General features: G+C 39.5%; 1 protein-coding gene across 9 annotated transcripts in view; it reads right to left on the bottom strand.

Annotated features, from left to right (window-relative positions):
- Window positions 1-21,520, bottom strand: part of kiaa0586 (KIAA0586 ortholog) — a 515,789-nt gene that overhangs the window by 131,121 nt on the left and 363,148 nt on the right. For all 9 annotated transcript variants that reach the window (XR_006312780.1, XM_043697759.1, XM_043697766.1 and 6 more), the window contains one exon: window positions 7,052-7,135. Coding sequence is in view for 8 of the 9 variants with exons in the window: in XM_043697759.1 (XP_043553694.1) it covers window positions 7,052-7,135 (84 nt within the window). In the remaining variant the exon portion in view is untranslated. The remainder of the gene's footprint in view (window positions 1-7,051; window positions 7,136-21,520) is intronic.

The following is a 21,520-nucleotide window of genomic DNA, read 5'->3' as shown; positions in this document are numbered from 1 at the left end:
CCATTAACAGCTATTCACTTTCCTAGCCAGAACGTTATCCACTCCTTTGTCTGTCCAACTATTCTCTCTCATTGGGCTCTATCCCCACTTATTGTTTATTCGTTACCCACCCTATCCTTTGCGTATAAACCGACATCTTCCTAGCTACCATCAATTCTGACAAAGAGTCATTGGACCCAAAACATTGTCTGATTTCTCTTCACAAATGCTGCCAAAACATGTGTGTCTGAGATATCAAAACTCGGAGGCCAATTTTTAAGGTGAGAGGAGAAAGATTTACAAGGGTCCTGAGGGGTAATTTTCTGACACTGTGGGTGTCTGTATGTGAAATAAACAGCCAGAGGAAGTGCTATATGCAGGTACATTTACAACATTTGAAAGACGTTTGGAATAGGTACATGAATAGCACAGGTTTAGAGGGATATAGGCCAAATGCAGGGAAGTGGGAATACCTTTGTTTGGGAAACTTGGTCAGCATGGATGAGTTGGACCAAAGGATCGGTTTATGAGTTGCCTGACTCAGAGTTTATTCATTGTGTACCTGCCAATGTCCGCACTGATATGGCGCATGGTGAGCTTTGCCGTATAAGTATGTGTGTCATTTTGGAACTCTAAAACATTTTTAGCAGCCTAAAAATAGGTGCAAATTAATCCAATTATCCATCCATAATATGTGAAGTTTTTGAGACATTCTGTAACATATAGAGGCTGTTCTGCTATAACATGCATTTTATCAATGTGAATTGGCTGTAATACAATTGACGAATAGGGGATGCTGCTTCTAAAGCGTGAACTTTTAAAACGTGTTGACTATAACGTGATTGAATCACAAACACCTTAAGTGCTATTTTCATTGCATGATTTTTATATAGTACGGGTCACACAAGAATGAAACCAAAAGAACTAAATGTAGCTGATTCAGTAAGCGTGTGCAATTAAATAGCTGTGTTGTTCTAAAGTTTAAATATTAGGAATGCATTCCCTGATGTATATAGATCACTGATTGCTTCTTGAGGATGTTTTTGGTGCTGATCATTTCACTCTGACACATTAAAAACTTGTAATATATTTAAGGCAGGAAAGCTTCTTTATTTGTTTTGACAAACAATGAATGGAGATTGGAAAAAAAAATGGCAAATTAAGCAATCTAACCCCAACTGAAAGAAAAATCATTTGTTTGTAAAAATGATATGATCGTCAACTATACTTTCCTCTGAGGCACATGAAAGATTGCATGTTTTGTTCTGTAGCTAACACTTACAAATGACTAATATCTGCAAACTATACACCCTTCCAAAAATGTAAATGTTTTTGTACTGCAATAGAGTCATTAGTTTTCTTCATACTCGGCTTACTTCATTCAATATGTGGTTCTCTGTAACCAACAGGGATCCGAGAGTAAATATGGTGGATTCATCAGTGGTTGAGAAGATCTGTTGTTTATGGAACTTCTTCGCCACAAGCTTCAGTGAACGTTTGGTGACATCAATGTTTCAGTGAGATGCTTGCATCAGTCCCCATGGTCCCTGCAGCCCATTGAACCTAATACAATAAAAGTGAAGTCACCATAGTCCTAATAGACCATGGGGCTGCTCTCTCTCATTAGAGAGAGATAACTTGTGGTGGTTTAACCTGAAGGTCACCGTAGCTCAGGCATTGGGAGAGGTTAAGAACACACCCATACACTTACGCAGACCCTCTCTCATAACTCATACATTCACACCCTCGACACTCACACCCACACATGCACCCTATCACAGACTTATACACCTTTACATTCATGTCCTTACACATACACACACACACACTCTCACAGACGCCCCCCCCCCCGCCCACACCCATGCATGCACACACATATAAGTTTGGGTGGTGAATTTGTACTTGCAGAATTACATTTTGTTTTGCTCAAAAACTGCATGAATCCATGTAAGATTCTGTAAATCCCTTTTTTTAGAAATAGAATCAGTCTGAATATGGGACACACACAGACAGACTTTAACCTTACACCTTCAATGCATTATCTGAGCTGATATGGCACCTATTGTTAAAGTTCATTTGAGAATGTAACTTCAAAAGAAGTTATGGGATTACAAAGGAAGGAACTAAAACCAACATGGTCATTCTAAAAGATGTGGGCAACACGGTGGCACAGCAGTTAGCACTGCTGCCTCACAGCGCCAGAGACCCGGGTTCAATTCCTGCCTCAGGCGACTGACTGTGTGGAGTTTGCACATTCTCCCTGTGTCTGCGTGGGTTTCCTCCCACAGTCCAAAAATGTGCAGGTTAGGTGAATTGGCAGTGTTAGGGGCAGGGGTAAATGTAGGGGAATGGGTCTGGGTGGGTTACTCTTTGGAGGATTGGTGTGGACTTGTTGGGCCGAAGGGCCTGTTTCCACACTATAAGTAATCTAATCTTAACAAACAATCCAGGTCTTTTTCAATATATAATTTCAATTACATCACACTGTAAACTTTTGCTATAAATTCTGTGTCTTGCGATCTTCTACTCCACAACTACCTGTTCGACCATAACCTGGTGTTGTGTGATTTTTAACTTTGTACACCCGAGTCCAACACCGGCACCTCCAAATCAGTGTTATTCAAAGTACAGAGACAGAATAGATGGGGTTCTTTGAAGAGTTAAAGAAAAAAGAGTCACCAAGGTGTGCCTTGCTAGCAGTAATAAAATTCTGTCATAACGGGAAGAAGCGAACCTCTACTGGTGAGCTGGGAGTGACTGTTTATTTAATTCTACATATCAACTGGAAGCATGGTGTTTAGATTTAAAATAGATTACATTACAGTGTGGAAACAGGTTCTTCGGCCCAACAAGTCCACACCGACCCGCCGAAGCGCAACCCACCCATACCCCTACATTTACCCCTTACCTAACACTACGGGCAATTTAACATGGCCAATTCACCTAACCTGCACATCTTTGCATTAAGACATTCACAAAGACATATTTAGATTGTGCATGTGAATGCAAAACCTATCTTTCTATTTAGCTTTGAGCATCAGTTATCTGCTAATTAATGTTTGATCTGTAATGATTTATATTTGTTACAGTAAAGGTCTGAAAAAGTGAAGTCACGTTGATTGGTTTTCTTTTGCTCGTCATTTGGAAAATTCAACTTTTTAAAAATTATTGCTCCCCACAGGAATCAGAACATCTGTAACCATGGTAACTGAACAAGTGTTTTATTACAGCATTATTCTGTAAAAATATCCTTTTTTCAGGAAAATGAGGAACATCATCAAATTAAATGCAGCAACTAGCCCAAGAAATCAGTATAGTTTGATTGACCTCAAGATTACATACTATTTGATTGATCTGAGGTCTTCACACTGTATGGCTCACTGATAAGTTCCATACCAGTTGATTAGTATAAAAACGGTACACCAGATGATTAACGTAAGAGCAATCGACTATTTGATTGGTTTCAGAGCTTGGCACACGTATAACAATTTAAGAGCTCTACTTCCCTTATACCACCAATTGCTAAAAATAACCATCTAGTGCTACTGAGTTCTATTTAAATATTCTGTGCATTCAATGACTCAGGGAGAAACAAAAATCAAGGCCTTGACTGGAGGCTGACTTTGATAGCAAGGACTAAAAACTACATTTAATGATAAATTTCAGGTTGTGCCTCTCTTATCCGACACTCTTTGGCCAGACAACCTCTGTGGTCTGGCATCTGCAGGATGGTTCCTGCAGCGCTGTGTCCTTCTCTCCAAAATGTTTCTCTTGCTGTGCTGGTGTAAAACCTTATAATAGCTAGTTTAGGTGGGTTTCTAAGTGATTTTCATTTTCAACACTCAGCAGTACATTGGTCTATTTAAAATCACTGTTTAAGTCACAAGGTCAATATATGCTCATGCTCAGTCTACACTCGCATTCATTTCAGTGAAGTACTCCATTTTCTGTTTGCAATCATTCTGATATACTTGTTGGATAATTTGGTTAAAAAGGTATATTTTGTTGCTCACAACAGGGTATGGGAGGAATAAAAGCACTTCAATCACACACATGAACAAATGCCCCAGTGCCATTGGTACTTATGTAATTTTATCCTTTTCCAGGTTTTATGCTGAGGATTAAATATTGTTTCAAGCTACGATTTACAGCATTGAATTAAATCTCAGAATAAAATGCAAAAGGATGCTGTGCAGCAAGCTGAACGTATTTAAAAGCTCTCGTGCTGACCCTGACTTGTGCCCTTCTGTGGTTTGAAAAATTCTCCAGACCTAAATGGAAGTCCCAAGGCTGCTGAATGATAGAAGGACAACTTGTGCTCCCTAAGACATCATGCAGTGTTCAAATTTTCATCACCATTGTCCCCCTGCCTTTTTTTCCTATCCTTTACAATCCTTAAAAATTGGACATCCTAAACCTGAAAGTGGAACATACCGCATCAGAATTTAGAATCTAAAGTTTTCAGTTCATATATAAAGTGGTATCACGCTTTGAACCAATTTAATTCAAAGCATTAAATGTAAGAATTACCTTTAAACAGAGACAGTTAGAACACAAAACAAATTGTTACTTGAAATATATCTTTATCGGTGTTAGTTTACAGGAGAGTAGCATTCCTACCACTAGAATTGAACATCTTCATGAGCAGACTGCAGCTACATGTTTCATTCATCAACTCTGCTCCTCCAATGGAATAATTACAAATAAACATTGTCTTTAATTGTTGGATTTAACAACCATCATGCAATTAAATTGGAGAGAGAGATAAACCTGTTCAGGCAGATATTGAAATGATATTTATTCCATGCATCTGGGTGGTACGGTGGCACAGTAGTTAGCACTACTGACTCACAGCGCCAGAGACCCGGGTTCAATTCCCGCCTCGGGCAACTGTCTGTATAAAGTTTGCATATTCTCCCCGTGTCTGCGTGGGTTTCCGCCAGGTGCTCCGGTTTCCTCCCATGGCCAAAAATGTGCAGGTTAGGTGAATTGGCCATGCTAAATTGCCCGTAGTGTTAGGTGAAGGGGTTAATTGTAGGGGAATGGGTCTGGGTGGGTTGCTCTTCGGAGGGTTGGTGTGGATTTGTTGGGCCGAAGGGCCTGTTTCCACACTGTAAGTAATCTAATCTAATCATGGATAGAGTACACATGTGACCATCTATGGCCTGAATTGAAATGACCAGGAATTTTGTTTCTAGAATGGAATGAAATATCATAATAAACTTTTAAATCTTTCCTATAAAACAAATTCCCATTTCTAATCATTTCGAGGGTTTTATGTGTGGTTGAAACAAAGCTGTCTGAGGTAGCATTATGTATGATTGCCATGTAACAGGTAGGATGCTTGAGGACTCTATGAGCAGCCATGAACCTGCATTCTGCATGAGCAAGTTTTATTTGTCTGGTGCTGCAGAAAGCTCAGCAGCAGTTAGCAGATGATGGTTGCTATGGTTACCACTGGCACTTACTGCTGCTGAAAGCTGTTGCAGCTGTTTCAATTTATTTTCAACTACCAGTATCTCATGGGGAGCTAGTTCCATTCAGCTTATTAACTCAGGTGGAAGGACCTCCACATCTCCTCTGCAAGAAATAGCATTTATATCACGTAGTGGTAATCCCCACATATGTAATATATTGCTACCTATATTGTAATTCACCCTGGAGAGGAATACTCTTGATATACTTCATACACTTGAAATGGTCAGCTGTTTATTTAGCAGAAACACAGATCTGTGTTTGCATCCAGGGATGTGAACCTCGTCAGTCTTTAGCTTATTATGTGAAACCTATATTTGAAATATGTGCAGTGTTTTTTTTTCTCTGCTGAGAAATTTGACTACATACAAAGTAGGAGAAAGCGAGGACTGCAAATGCAGGAGATGAGCATCAAAAAGTATGGCGCTGGAAAAGCACAGCGGGTCAGGCAGCATCTGAGGAGCAGGAGTGGATAAATGGGACGGAAGATGGACAGGAAGGACAGTGCCAAGTTGGAGGGTTGAATCTGGGATGAGGTGGGGAAGGGGGACATGAGGAAACTGGTGAAATCCATATTGATGCCATGTGGTTGGAGGTTCCCAAGGCGGAAAATGAGACATTCTTCCTCAAGGCATTGCGTGGCTTAGATTTGGCAGTGGAGGCAGCCCAGGACTTGTCCTTGGCAGAGTGGGAGGGGGAGTTTAAGTGGTCGGCAACAGGGCGGTGGGGTTGTTTGGTGCATGTGTCCCAGAGATGTTCTCTGAAACATGCTTTGAGTTGGCGTCCTGTCACGCCAGTATAGAGGAGACCACATCAATAGCAACAGACACAGTAGATGAGGTGTTTGGATGTGTCTGTTGCTCTCAATGTGGTCTCCTCTACACTGGGGAGACGGGGTGCCAACTTGTGGAATGTTTTAGGGAACATCTCTGGGACACACGCACCAAACAACCCCACTAACCTACGGGCAACCGCTTCAACTCTCCCTCCCACTCCGCCAAGAACACTGCAAGTTCTGGGTCTCCTCCACAGCCAATTCCAAGCCACCCGACGCCTGGAGGAAGAACTCCTCATCCTCCACCTTGGGACCCTCCAACCACACAGGATCAATGTGGATTTCACCAGTTTCCTCATCTCCCATCCACCTCACCTCATCCCAGATCCAACCCTCCAACTTTGCACTGTCTTCTTGAACTGTCCTTCCTGTCCATCTTTCTTTCCACCTATCCACTCCACTCTCCCCTCCGAGCTATCACCTTCCCCTCAGCCCACCCCCTTATTTATCTCTCAGCCCCTTTCCCCACCCCACCATATTCCTGAAGAAGGACTTACGCCTGGAACGTTGATTCTCTTCCTCCTCGGATGCTGCCTGACCGGCTGTGCTTTTCCAGCGCCACACTTTTTGTGTAGCCTTGTATACAGAGTTTGGTATCTACATTTACTTCCCAAAAGTGTAATAATGTAAGCAATTAAAATAGAAAGGCAGAACTGAAATGTATTCCTGTTTCAATGACAATTTATGTTATTTAATCATTGCCTTTAAATGGGCAATTTAAATTTACATAATACTAAATTCATGTCTTAACCGAGTGGTTACCTTTGGTAAATCTGCAACAGCAATAAAACTGGTCCCTGGAAAACCTGTAACATCATCTTCCTCAGTTTGGACTGCCTCTTGTGACTGGAAAAAAATGAAAACTGTTGATTAAAATTATTGAACTTCTCAGAAAAACCTATTTCTGTTCACTGTGTTCAAACGTTTACAAACTATATTGTCACTTACAAGTAGTTACCAAGATTAATCAATTTTTCCCCTTTTTGGATTCAATGGCATATCAGATATGCAAAATCACAAAATGAGGCTCCTGGGATTTGATAGACTGGCAGAGTTTTAGAACATCATCTTTCACTTCTGGGAGCGGGGCTCATTTCCAGCTAGATGTAAGGGAACATACTTCCCAAGTTTATGATTGCCGTTCAGTGTAATGAGTGAAATAAATAGACATGAGATCATGAGCATATAAAAAAACCGAGAATTGGATTTAACATGAGACAGCAAGACGAGCTCCACATTTGTTCCTTTCATTATGTTTTTAACATGTTAATGATAGTGAAATTTAGGATTACAGACAGTTACATAGATTTTATTTATTTGAATTTAATAGTGCTCACCAAATGTAGCTCGGTAGAACCTCTACCGACAGAACTGATCAATTTCTGAAGGACATATCTGCCAGACTGGTCTGTGGCAGCTGATGAGGGATCTCAGATTTTCCCACTGAGAACACTGCCCATCATTTCATGTGGCACTAGCATTCTGCTTATAGGCATAGATTCAGAACAGCTCTAGCAGCTTAAAACTAGGCATCTGTGGGTGACATGGCCATCAACAGCACCAGAATTGCATTCACACACAAGTCATAACTTCTTGTCTCACCATATCCCTCATCCACTATTATAAACAAACCAATGAATAGTGCAACAAGGCACAACAGGAGCAGCAGATACTCACAAAACCACAAAATAAAGCTCCTGAGATTTGATGGACTGGCATTATTTTTCACTTCTGGGAGCTGGGCTCAGTTCCAATTAGATGTAGGAGAATATAATTTTTGACTGCCATTCAGTGTATAGAGTGAAATAAATAAGACATGAAGCTACAAAATCAGATTACTTATATGTTAAACAGCAGCACTATCCAATAGATAATCAAGCTAAACAATCCCACAATCAATGAAGCAGAAAAAATCTGATAGCCTGGCAGATCCAGTATGAATGGTGGAGAATAATTAAACAACCAGCCAGATAACAGCTCACCTACCAACTCCCCAAAATCTATCCACTATCAACAAGGCACATGTCAGGAGTGTGATCCAAACCCGCCACTTGCCCGGATGAACAAGGTGTGAATAATACTGAAAAACTCAACACCATCCAGCATAAAGCAGCCGACCCGTTTAACACCCCACCCATTGACTTAAAAATCCTCAACCACTGTACACAGTGACACCAATGTGTAAAATGTATGAAATGATTACAGCAATTTAAGGCTCGTCTGACAACACCTTCTGAACCAACAACTTCTACCACCTAGGACAAGAGCAGTAGGTATCTGAAACACCACAACCTGCATAACTAACTTGGAACTCTATCACTGTTCTTTCATTAGCATGATGATTAAAATCCTGGAATCCCCTTCCTACCAGCACTCTACCTACAATCACACGGTTCAAGAAGGTGGCTCATCAGTAATTTCTCAAGAGCAATTAGGGATGGGTGACAAATATTGGCCTCATCAGCGATGTCCATATTCCACAATTGAACAAACAAAAGTAGGAAGTTATATCACTAACGCAAGGTTTATTCCAAATAATTGCTGAAAAAGTTAATTGAGGTGGTGAAAGTGTCATGGTCTCCATCAATGTTCCCTCTAAGCTGCACAAAATGTGCAGCTGCTGAGAGATTTCACGTACACTAAATGGCATGCCAATGAATTGGCTATTTTTTGTAGAAGCTGTTGTTGCACATGGACCTCAGATCTGTATAGCACAAAAAAATTACAGAGAACATTGCTCTCAATATAAAACTTCACATGCCTAGCAAGAGACAGCTGAGCGTTTGGAACATCAAATATGTGAATGACATCTAAACTGGTACACATGCATCTATTTTATAGCTGAGCATTTTGTGGTATCTGACTGTCTTTCCATACCCTTAAATAACATGCTTAAATTGAGCTGCGAGCCTAATGCAAAATTCACTGTAGTTATGTAGGTATTCCAGGAAAGTTCCCAAGCCCCTCTAAGGAAGACTTCAACCAGTTACACCCTGCTGTGTTCCAACATCTGTCCAATTGCTGAATTTACTTCCTCCAGCTGCAATATTCTCTCATAACTAATGCAGCGAAGCTCTCTCAACCTGCCACAGTATCTTCTCATCCCCACTGCAATTCCTCAAATTGCTTTCTATTATCTATAAAGGCACAGTGGTTAGCACTGCTGCTTCACAGTGCCAGGGACCCAAGTTCCAACCTCAGGCAACTGCCTGTGTGGAGTTTGCACCTTCTCCCCATGTCTGCGTGGGTTTCCTCCGGGTGATCCGGTTTCCTCCCACAATCCAAAGATGTGCAGGTTAGGTGAATTGGCCACGCTAAATTGCCCACAGTCTTCAGTGATGTGTAGATTAGGTGTGTTAGTCAGGGGTAAATATCGGATAATGGGGTAGGGGAATGGGTCTGGGTGGGTTACTCTTCAGGGGGTCGGTGTGGACTTGTTGGGTTGAAGGGCTTGTTTCCACATTGTAGGGATTCTATGATCTAATAATCAAAGCACAGTGCTCTGTGATACTATCATAGTTGATTAGAAAATCTAACTAAAAGCAGGAGTTCCTCTCTTACATAATCAGGTATGTAATGGGCCAAATGGGATTAGTTCAGTTTAGAAAACCTGGATGGCATGGACGGGTTGGGCTGAAGGATCTGTTTCCATGCTGTATGACTCGATGACTCTAAAGTAATTAGTAATGTTAAATAACTAACAGCATAATGAAGACTATAGAAAACAAGTCGGTTATTTGGAAAACTAAATTGTCTTATGTACTGGTGACGAAGCAGGAACCGGTAAATGTTTAATGAAGAGCTATGCCAGAAGAATGTACTGTGCAAATGGAAATCGACCTGGACAATTGAGGTAATTCACCTGGGGAGGGCTAATGGAGCAAGAATGAATGGTCGGACCTTAGAAAGTACTGAATATCAGAGGAATCTTGTTGCGCATATCCACAGATCTTGAAGGTAACATGGCAAATAGGTAAGGTGGTTAAGAAAGCATATGAGGTACTAGCCTTTAATAGCCAGGACAGAAAAACAACAGTAAGGAGATTATGCTGGAACTGTATATAAAATGTTGATTAGGTCACTACTGAAGTATTGCTGTCACCACATTACAGGAAAGATGAGGTAGGGACGGCAGTGGCCTCAATTATTATCACTGGGCTAGCAATCCAGAGTCGTATGTTACTATGCTGGCGACATGGGTTGAAATCCCATTATGGCAGATGGAGAAATTTGAATTCCATAAAGGTCTGGATTTTTTTTTAAGAAAAGGTCTAATGGTGACCACATAACTGTCAATTGTTGCAAAACTCATCCAGTTCATTAATGCTCTTTAGGGAAGGAAGTCTCCATCCTTACCTGGTCTAGCTGTCATGTGCTTCCAGAACCACAGTGACATAGTTGACTTTTAACTGTACTTTGGGAAATTAAGGATGGAAAATAAATACTGGCCATCGATGTCCACATCCCATGAACGAATACCTTTTAAAAAGATTTGTGGAGAGGATGCAGAGGAGATTTATCAGAATGCTGCCTGGGTGAGAGGGACTGAGCTATGAGAAAAGATTGATCAGGATGGGTTTTTTTTTACTTGGAGCTGTAAAGTTTGAAACTGACAAAGATGGATAAGATTACAACCAGCACAGTTAGGATGGATGTGAAAGCACTTTTCCCATTAGCAGAGGGGTCAATAAGCAGCAGGCATTGATTTAAAGAAAGAGAAAATCAGAGGGAACATTGCTCACCCAGCGAGTGATAGAATCTGGAACTCACTGTATGAAAGGGTGGCTGAGTCAGAAATGTTTAACTTTTAAGCAGTATTCACTTGCATTGCCATAGCCTCCAGGATATGGCCTAAGAGCTAGAAAAGGGGATTAGTGTCATCAGATGAATGGTGTGGACATGATGATCAGAATGACTTCTTTCTCTGCCGTGAATGTCTATCAGTATATAAGGCAGTTAATTGCAAAGCAAAGCAATTAGTTAACTAGTTGTAGGATCTAGTTGTAACAATATTCACACTATTATTCCCAGCTCTTTACAAATGCTATAATGATATAATATCACTGTTTCCTTTATATACACTGTGCTTCTCTGCATGTTTTTAACCAATCTGTTCAGACATGTTACACCTTTGGAGCCGGGGATGACTCGAACATGGGCCTTCTATTACCACTGCACCACAAGAATCCCTTTACAGTACCTCTATATTTATGTAAATTAATTTCACATCTTCATGTAAATGTGTTTGAGTGAGTCTGGTCCATGATGCCACATCTACCATGGCTTACAGCAATCTACCTCATGTAAAATCTGATCATCAATTATGTAACCAGGCTCTTGGATACCTTTCTCAAAGAATCATGTGGCCAGAAAGGCTGAAGCCCTCACCAGAATCGGCAATCCCAAAGAAAGGTTTCTGTTCCGGAAAGTTAACATTGTTTCTTTCTCGACAGAAGCTGCCACACTTAGCACCATTATGCATAGGAATACGGACATAGGCAATATAGACATTTAAAACCTTATAATAGACATAAAATGTCAGGGAATTGATCTTCAGTTCACATGTTTTTACTCTTGTAATTTATGATACTTCCAGTTCCTCTCTATTAATTGTTGTTTTAGAATCACTCCCAGTATTTATTAACCATGATAGAATATTCGCTGATTAAGTATGCTGACTTCCCAAAAATCAGCTGCAGATTATCATATGATAAAATTAGAATGATTCTATTAAAGCAACTTCCTTGTACATTAAAGATAGCGTGTCCTCAGTCATGTCTGTCATGTCATCAAGTTCGAGGGAAAGATAAAACTGAATGAACCTCTGTCGGTCCACTGTTTACATAAATGCCTTCGCGTAGATGTCCAAATGACAACATTTAATGTGAATTTAATGTTGTAGTGTTACAATTATGTGACTCAATTGCCAGTTCAACTGTCTGCTGAAGACTCGAGCACAAAAATCAAAGTTGACAGTTCAATGCTTTATGGGAGATCATAGCACTATTGGAAGTGTCATCTTTTAGATTACATGTTAAACCAAGAGCCCATCTATCCTTTCAGGTGGATACAAAAGATGCCAAGACATTATTGTGAAGAATGCCTAAATAGCTACCTCAGGTGCTCTGGTTACTATTTAGCTTAAAAATCAAGATTATTGGGTCACTGCCATGTTGGTGATTGTGAGATCTTGCAGCAAACAGTTTGGCTGCCATGTTTCAACAGTATTCATTCGCACGAGGGCAGTTTGCGATATTCAGTGGTTACAAACAGTACTGTCGAAATACATGTCTCGTTGTCTAATGCTAAGAGAGGTATTCAGTTGTGGCTAAGACGAATACTTCTTTTCCACCACAAAGGTGACTTCAGCAAGGTCTGTCATCATTGACAATAGCAAATCATCAACATTTCTGGGAGGAATTTAATGCAGGTTTGGAGTTGGGGTCAAGAGAGGGGGTAAGGACCTACTGTCTTCAACCACCATCCAAATTAAACCCACAGCATGTAAACATGTGGATAGGATTCCCACTTCACCATGAAATGAAGCTGCTATGAAGTCATGCTTTATGAAAAATGAACTTATTGGTTAGAAGCCATCAGTTGGATCTTCTTAAAAAGGCTAAACCTCACATTCAAGTAACTTAAAATCATAGTCAAAGATGATTACACATTTGCATCACAATCCAAGGCTGTTAAGTGGTATCTCTCTCTCTGAAAAGTCTCACCAGGCCTTGAGGAGTATGAATGAGGGCTAGCTCCAATTCTATGACAAAGCATCTAGACAATTACCAGGGTACTCAACTTGGTAGGGCCAAATTATCTAACACAGTCACTCAGAGAATGGTACTCTGGCTGTGAAATGAATTTGTCCACACACCATCTAATACATGCTATGCATCTGGAATTCAATGAACCTTAATAATTTCTAGGATAACTGGGCAGGTGCAGAAAAACGGTTAGGTGACAAACCACTAGCCTTTAGTGTGTTACAGCACTTGTTTTTGGAAGAAACCAGAACAAGCACATGAGATGCTGAAGGAGCAAGAACCCAGTGTTGGTTTCTCTCTTTCTCTCTCTACCCAGAAAACGTGCAAATTTAAAATTGTGTTTGCTTTTTTTTGATTGTACATTTGCCACAGATGGAGAATTTAGAAGAACTCAATCCTGCAGCTTCCATACTCAAAAGAGATAAATTGTACATCTACATTCTGTATTAATCATCTCAAAGTCAAAGTCAGGAGAACCACTCAGTTCAGCCTAAAGACTGCCTAGTCACTAACCTTCATGAAATGTCCAATCTTTGAAATCAAAGTCAAAGATGGTTACATGTCTGTATCACATTCCAAGGCTGTGAAGTGGTATCTTTAATGTTACTGGACTTTATTTTCCATAATTTATGTTCCCACTGAAAATCTACTTGTGTGCATGTCAATTTTGAATGTGTGTGTCAAAGTTAGCATGTTTAATTTAGATCAATTTAAGGACAATAAAAATGTGCCTCTTTTGTTTTTGAAAGGTCAAGGACTTTGCCTATTTTATCTTTTACAGTCACAGCACATGAGCAGTTAACACAGACTGAATTGGCAAACTATTTTTTATAAAGAATCTGTTGAATTCAAATGAGGATTGGGAAAAGAGGGGCAGTGCCATTGGACTCCTCATGACTTGATCATAACAAAGTCCTTAAAATGGTGAATGGAAGAATAGCTAAGGGCCTATCCCTACATTTCAGGGTTGCTTGCAGGGTCCCCTGGGGAATTCTCTTTCAAAGTTACTCCATGCTAAATTGATGGACTAGACATGAAGGGAGTGGCTGCTGACAGCCACACCACCCTCCATTCCTGCTAATTATTTTAGCCATATTAAGCTTTCATTGAGAAATTCTTTGTTGAATGCAAGCAATTCCAATGTGTCAGCTTTATCTGCTACACTAAGCCCAGCCTTTCTCTCTGAAGTGATAATTCCACATCGGACCTCGGGGACACTGTAGTGGGATACTTAAACACACAGCCCACAAATCTTATCTCATGATTTCAGGCATGACACTTCATCCTATGGGTCAGCAATATTTGCAATTCCCTTAAGTATGCTGTAGGCATATTAGAATTTCCTGATCTTCAATGACTTGCATCAAATAGGTGAAGAATTTGTCAGCCATCTCTGAATTAGCAAGTTTAAAATCATACAACACCAGGTTATAGTCCAACAGGTTTAATTGGAAGCACACTAGCTTTCGGAGCGACGCTCCTTCATCAGGGCACTACCACCTGATGGAGGAGCGACGCTCCGAAAGCTAGTGTGTTTCCAATTAAACCTGTTGGACTATAACCTGGTGTTGTGAGATTTTTTAACTTTGTACACCCCAGTCCAACACCGGCATTTCCAAATCATGAATTATCAAGAGCTGTTTAAAGTTGTGCAAATAGGAATTTTCTTTAAAACCATCCATGCTAGCATTAAAACATTCTGACCTAGAACTTTCATCCAGCACATTGTTTAAGTCTTCACACAGGTTTTTGACTTTTGCTTGGGTGTTCATCAAAATAAAAGGTACTGGGTTCTGGTTTTGGTCTTCAATCCATACTATCAAAAATCTTTCCATATTCTCCATCTTACTACTTCGCGTTTGACATTGCTGGCCAGCACCTAAAGGTGTAACACTTTGATTTTGTCAGCATTACTATGGTTTATTATCCCCAGTGTAGGCTGTAGGCAGTAGCCAGTGGGCTCCACCAGCATAATTGCTTGTTCTCAGATCTAAAGACACAAAAATCTGCAAATTCACTGCTTGGGTGATCGACTTTCTTAAGAGCAGCAGATGCATTACAATCACTTGTGAGTATTTCTGATTCATGTTTAATAGGTTGCAGCATTAAATCATAAGCCTAAAAGAATTTCAGGTGACTTCATCAAGTAGTTACCTAACTGGTTTAGAAACAGCCTTTCAGCCTCATCTGCTGCAGAACTGAGCAAGGGTCAGACTTGGAGTTCCAAATGAAACATTGACAGAGTCAGGCTCCTGAAGATTGAGTCCTGCACCCTGTATTTTTCACCCATCAAGCTCTGTGAAAAGCTAAACAATTTTACCTATGTACAGTAGCAAATGCCTCACTTTCATTGATATTTTGTGATCATATTTTTCTCCTCAACTCTTGCAATTAATTGCAGAGCCTTTATAACTTATTATTCTACTTCCAAATCAATTAAAAAAACATAATAACTTTACATTGCATTTGACAGATTTAGTCAATGCTCTTTATTTATCAAAGGTTTACTTGACAGTTTTTTCTATTCTGAAAATTTCAGTAAAGTTACAAAATCAAATATATGCTGTTGAAAATCAATTCCTTCTGAATTCTAAAACTTTCCTCAATGTAAGGTACAATATATAAAGCAGCTATTGATTCATGAAATCAGAAAATGTTGCAAAACTGTAAGTTCTTTTCCCCAATGACTGAGTTGCAGACTGAAGTATGTTGTTAACTCATGCAATTTGGCATTACTCCAGACTTCAGCAAAAGGAAAAGGGAAATGACCTGTACTTGTAGAAAAGAGGTGAACTTCTTTCACTTAGCACTGCCAATTTTGTGAAATACATTTAAATATAACGTGACTGGCTGAAATACATTTCACTCATGGTGTGGAAAGCAAGGCATATTTCTAGAGGGAGGAAGATGACAACTAAATGGACAGTAAAATGGAGAAGTCATAATGATCTTAAAAAGAAAGGATAATATGAAAAAAATCAAAAAATATTAAGGAGAGTACATCACATAAATCTTAACTAACTGATAAAATACTACCCTTTTGCTTGGATACTTGTGTTTAAAATGGAGTTGTTTTATAATCTCCTTTAAATTACACTTCAAATTCAGTTTTTTTGCATTGTCAGCTACACTCGTATTGCAGCATTGGATTGACGCCTACATGTTAATAAAGGGGACTCTTGCACATTGTGATGAAGTAATAATTGGGACTGCTAATTGAACTCACTATACACTTAATTCTGGCAGACTAGTAATTATCATCACACAGCTGCATGCCAGAACTCTTTGGAAGCTGTTATTGGTTGTCATGTTGAAACATACACCTAATGGGTTAAACCTTAGATAACCTATTTTTTTGAAAAAAGCCATATCAACACAAGTTATAATGAAATTAAGGAGTCATAATACTAAAAGCTACAAACGTTATTTTTTTCAATTAACAACACATTTCAAAGCACAATAGACTGGTTCCATAATCAATGCATTTTCAAGCTAAAACACAAACCCTTCAGTTGTTAATTATGTCTGTTCCAAGTACAGGAAACCAGTCTGGCCCACACCCCATTTTCTTTCTATGCAGTGGTTGTGATGAATGCACTGCAGATGAGAGACCACCCCAAGGGCTATCTGGAACAAAGCCAGCAGGAAAGGAAAAATAGATTTCCACTGTACTCCAAGCCAGCATGCCTGTATTTGGGAGAACATGTTATTCTGTGGAAAAGGAACAGAAACAAACTACATCTTTATATGCATAAATATCAGCAATTTAGTCACAGAAAAAACACTTTCTGAAATATAAGGTATGTACCAAAGCTGCAATAAACAAAACAAATTGCTTTTTGCATAGATATTCCTTGGTTTTAGCAAATAGAAATATGTTTTGGGGGAAATTATTAAGCATCAATCAATTGATAAAAATAGTCATAATTGGAAATGAGCACAGAATAAAATCCATATAATCTGTGCCACTTTATGGAATAAGCCTTGTCCTTTGTACTATTTTGTCTGACAGGAATTATATGGTAACTGGATATCTTTCCAAATCCGTCACTTCATACAAGGAAACGTTCCACTTTTGCTTCATTTCTTTTTGGTAGCCATGTTTGGATTAAGGGTGGTGGGGGGAGGGGGTAAAATGCAATCTTGTAGCTAACCATCAATTTTAAAATGCCCTTTAGTTTACACATTAATGTTGTAGCTTCTGAAAAACTAACATCACAACGTGCAGCAAAAATGATTACAAGAAAGTATTCTCATCCAGTACTCCATATAACATCATAGATAATCACACTTGCTCGTGCAGTTTGTAACACAGCTACACCGTAAGGTAAGATTACGGCCTTGAAATTTCACACAGGTTTCCTAATAAAATAATATTAAAAATGTGTTTAAGATTTCCAGGTGGAACATCATTAAAAAAATTTCAGTAGCTTGCAGAATGTAAACAGTAGATTTGGGATGATCCTAGCTGCAATATTCAGACCCAGACTGAAATCTAGGTTGAATGATTCTTTTTATTTTACAAGGTGGGCTTTCATTGAATCTCAGGAACAGAATGATGAATATTTACTTTTAAAAATAAAGCAGATAGTTATTATGCAAAAAATAATATATAATAGCAAACTAAGCTATTAATATAAAACAATTTGAAAGATTGCAAAATGTGCAGTAAAATACACTCTCACCTTTCCCAACACCATCATGTTATAGTACTTAAACACTAAAGACAGCCTGCTTCCCTATCACATCTACAGATTAAACGTAACTGTTTTGTTCAATTCCTGGTCTTTAGAGTTAGCTAGCCTGTTCCTGGATTAGTCACACCAGTGAATTTAAACTTTCTTAGCTTCAAATAACACCTTCATGACTCTAACTAAACACTTCTGGCCTGGAGCTTTCAACTAAAATCTTTACACTGAGGTAACTGATCTCTTAACTTTTCTGAACAAATGCCCATCTCTGGCAGGAATTACTCATACATCTAACTTTAAGCAGGACTTAGAGTCATAGAGATGTGCAGCATGGAAACAGACCTTTTGGTCAAACTCGTCCATATCCTAACCTAATCTACTCCCATTTGCCAGCACTTAGACCATAACCCTCTAATTCCTTCCTATTCGTATATACATACAGATGCCTTTTAAATGCTGTACTTGTACAAGCCTCCACCACTTCCTCTGGCAGTTCATTCCATACAAGCATCACTTTTTGCATGAAAAAGTTGCCCCTAAGGTCTCTTTTAAATTTTTCCCCTCTTACCCTAAACCTAATTCTGGACTCCTCCAACCCTGGGAAAAGACCTTGTCTATCTACACTCTCCACGTTCCTCATAAACCTCTATAAAGTCACCCCTCAGCCTCCGACACTCCAGGGAAAACAGCCTCTCCCTATAGCTCCCTAAACCCTCCAACCCTGGCAACATCTTTGTAAATCTTTTCTGAATCCTTTCAGGTTTCACAACATCTTTCCTTTGGAAGGGAGACAAGAATTGCACACAATATTCCAAAAGTGGCCGAACCAATGTCCTGTACAGTTCTAACATCACGTCCCAACTCCTATACTCAGTGCTCTGACCAAAGCATACCAAACACCTTCTTCACTATCCTATCTACCTGCGACTCCACTTTCAAGGAAATATGAACCTGCACTTCAAGGTCTCTTTGTTCAGAAACACTCTCCAGGACCTCACCATTAAATGTACAAGTCCTGCCCTGATTTGCCTTTCCAAAATGTAGCACCTCACATTTATCTAAATTAAACTCTACCTGCCATTCCTTGGCCCATTGGCCCATCTGATCAAGATCCCATTGTACTGTGAGGTAGCCTTCTTCACTGTCCACTACACCTCCAATTTTGGTGTCATCTGCAAACTTACTAACTTTCCCTCCTATGTTCATATCCAAATCATTTATATCAATGACAAAGAGCAGTGGACCGAGCACTGATCCTTGTGGCACTCCACTGGCCACAGGCCTCCAGTCTGAAAGGCAACCCTCTGTCTTCTACCTTTGATCCACTTCTGTATCCAAATGGCTAGTTCTCCTTGTATTCCTTGAGATCTAATCTTGCTAACCAGTCTACTATGGTTAAGAAAAAGAAGGAAACAAATGTCATGTATAGACAGGATAGATCGAGTGAATCCTTAGAAGAGTATAAAGGCAGGACGAGTATACTTAAGAGGGAAATCAGGAGGGCAAAGAGGGGACATGAGATAACTTTGGCAAATAGGGTTAAGGAGAATCCAAAGGGATTCTACAAATACTTTCAGGACAAAAGGGTAACTCGGGAGAAAATAGGGCCCCTCAAAGATCAACAAGGTAGCCCATCTGTGGAGCTACAAGAGGTATGGGAGATACCAAATAAGTATTTTGCATCAATGTTTATTGTGGATAAGAGCAAGGAAGATATAGAATATGGGGAAATAGGTGGTGACATCTTTTAAAATGTCCATATTACAGAGGAAATGGTGATGGATGTCTTGAAACGCATACAGGTGGATAAATCCCCAGGACCTGATCAGGTGTAGCCTCAAACTCTGTGGAAAGCTAGGGAAGTGATTGCTGGGCCACTTGCTGAGATATTTGGATCATCGATAGACACGGGTGAGGTGCCGGAAGACGGGAGGTTGGCTAATGTGTTACAACTATTTAAGAAAGGTGGTAAGAAAAAGTCAGGGAAGTATTGACCAGTGAGCCTGACATATTGGTGGGCAAGTTGTTGGAGGGAATCCTGAGGGACAGGATTTACATGTATTTGGAAAGACAAAGATTGATTAGGGATAGTCAGCATGACTTTGTGTGTGGGAAATCATGGCTCATGAACTTGATTGACTTTTTCGAAGAAGTAACGAAGAGGATTGATGAGGGCAGAGTGCTGGACGTGATCTTATATGGACTTCAGTAAGGTGTTCGATAAGGTCCCTTCTGCAAACTGAAAAAAAACTTTCCAAACTATAGTTATTTTTCCGAAGCAAAAACCAAAATTTCTGATTCTTCTAAACAGAAAGCAAGCTAATGCTCTTCAGTATTTAGCCTGTCCACTCATATGACTCTCTGAAAGCAAACAAATTTCCATTACCGCCCAGAGATTTCTTTGCTAATACTGGTTTTAAAAAATCTTGACTCCAGAAATACTGACAAGTTAATCACACTCATACACAGACCAAAACACACATGCCACTAGAGTCAAAAAGCAGATAACGTCTGATTTGATTGGAAAGGTACCTAAATTGTCCTTTCTGAAACCATAACTATTGTTCTATTTTACTGATTCTACATTTCAAATGATGGAACAGACATTATAGTCAATGGTGTTACAGGCCTCATCTCAAACTGACAACGCCTCTGCCAGTTTCTCCATCCATTATGAGTGGGGGTGTCCATTTGTAGCTCTTTGGAGATAAGGTTACTATGTTAAAGTGCACGTTAGTGTTATCTTTTATTGCAATAATGCATCAACAGCTTATCAAAACAGTCACCTTTGGCAGAAATCATACTATCTGATTGCACTACCTTGGATGTATTATCAGTTATGAAGGAAACTGGAATTTTATTGCTTTTTGGTGTTTTATTTCAGCTGATCTGAATTTGAAGACTAAATACACTTTATACATTCCTAGAGCTTTGGTGGGGCTGTTCACCAATTCAGCCAAGGTCACATGAGGTTGCTGCAAAGTTTGAATCTTTTCAGGTACAGTTATTGCCCATGCTGGTTCCACATCACTATTTTGTGCTGTTGTCTTCATGATATAATCAAATACTTGACAAATATCAGTCTGAGGCAACAGCACAGTCCTTTGTTAACTTCAAAAGCTCAGAAAGCTTTCATCAATTCACACCCATTACTTGTGAGGGCAAAAAGTTGTCTTGTTTAATGGTATAATGTTGGTTAACATTTTTAGAAATTGTATCAGGAGGCATTGGCATTTTCTATTCAATGAGTTAAGTTTTTTCGAAAATCAATGTGGGTCATATTTAGTGCTAATTGTACTGAACATGTTTGGCTCCCACCTGTTACAGTGTAAATATTTGGCCAAAGATTGCACTGTGCTCTGTGAAGCTAGCCTGTTGTTCACAGGAATTGGTTCTCAGAGGGATTTTGATGTTAGCATCACCCAAGAAAATATTTTAGCCTCTGTTGACAGAACAATAGACAGAACTGTTTTGGATCCCTTGCTTTTGTTAAATACATGGCTTTAGGGTGAATGACACCAAATAGTTTAATTAGTTTATACTTGTACAAATCACTGGTACAGTAAATTGATAGTGCTTTTGTCAGCATTCTTTAGGAGTTAATATGTTGGGTAGTTTTCAATTCCTCAATTTGGATAAGGTTTCTTTAATCTTGGCAACAGTGGGAACCTTGCTAGATATCAATGAGCCAATTGTTACATTTTGGCTCTACTGTCAAGCTCCTGAGATATCTGTGCTACTCCAATTCTTACCTTTTGCACATCTCTATTTTA

The sequence above is a fragment of the Chiloscyllium plagiosum genome, chromosome 10 (genome assembly GCF_004010195.1).
Source record: "Chiloscyllium plagiosum isolate BGI_BamShark_2017 chromosome 10, ASM401019v2, whole genome shotgun sequence".
In the NCBI taxonomy this organism is placed as follows: domain Eukaryota; kingdom Metazoa; phylum Chordata; class Chondrichthyes; order Orectolobiformes; family Hemiscylliidae; genus Chiloscyllium; species Chiloscyllium plagiosum.
Note: the sequence above shows the minus strand (reverse complement) of the source record. Positions and strands in the feature narration are given on the sequence as shown.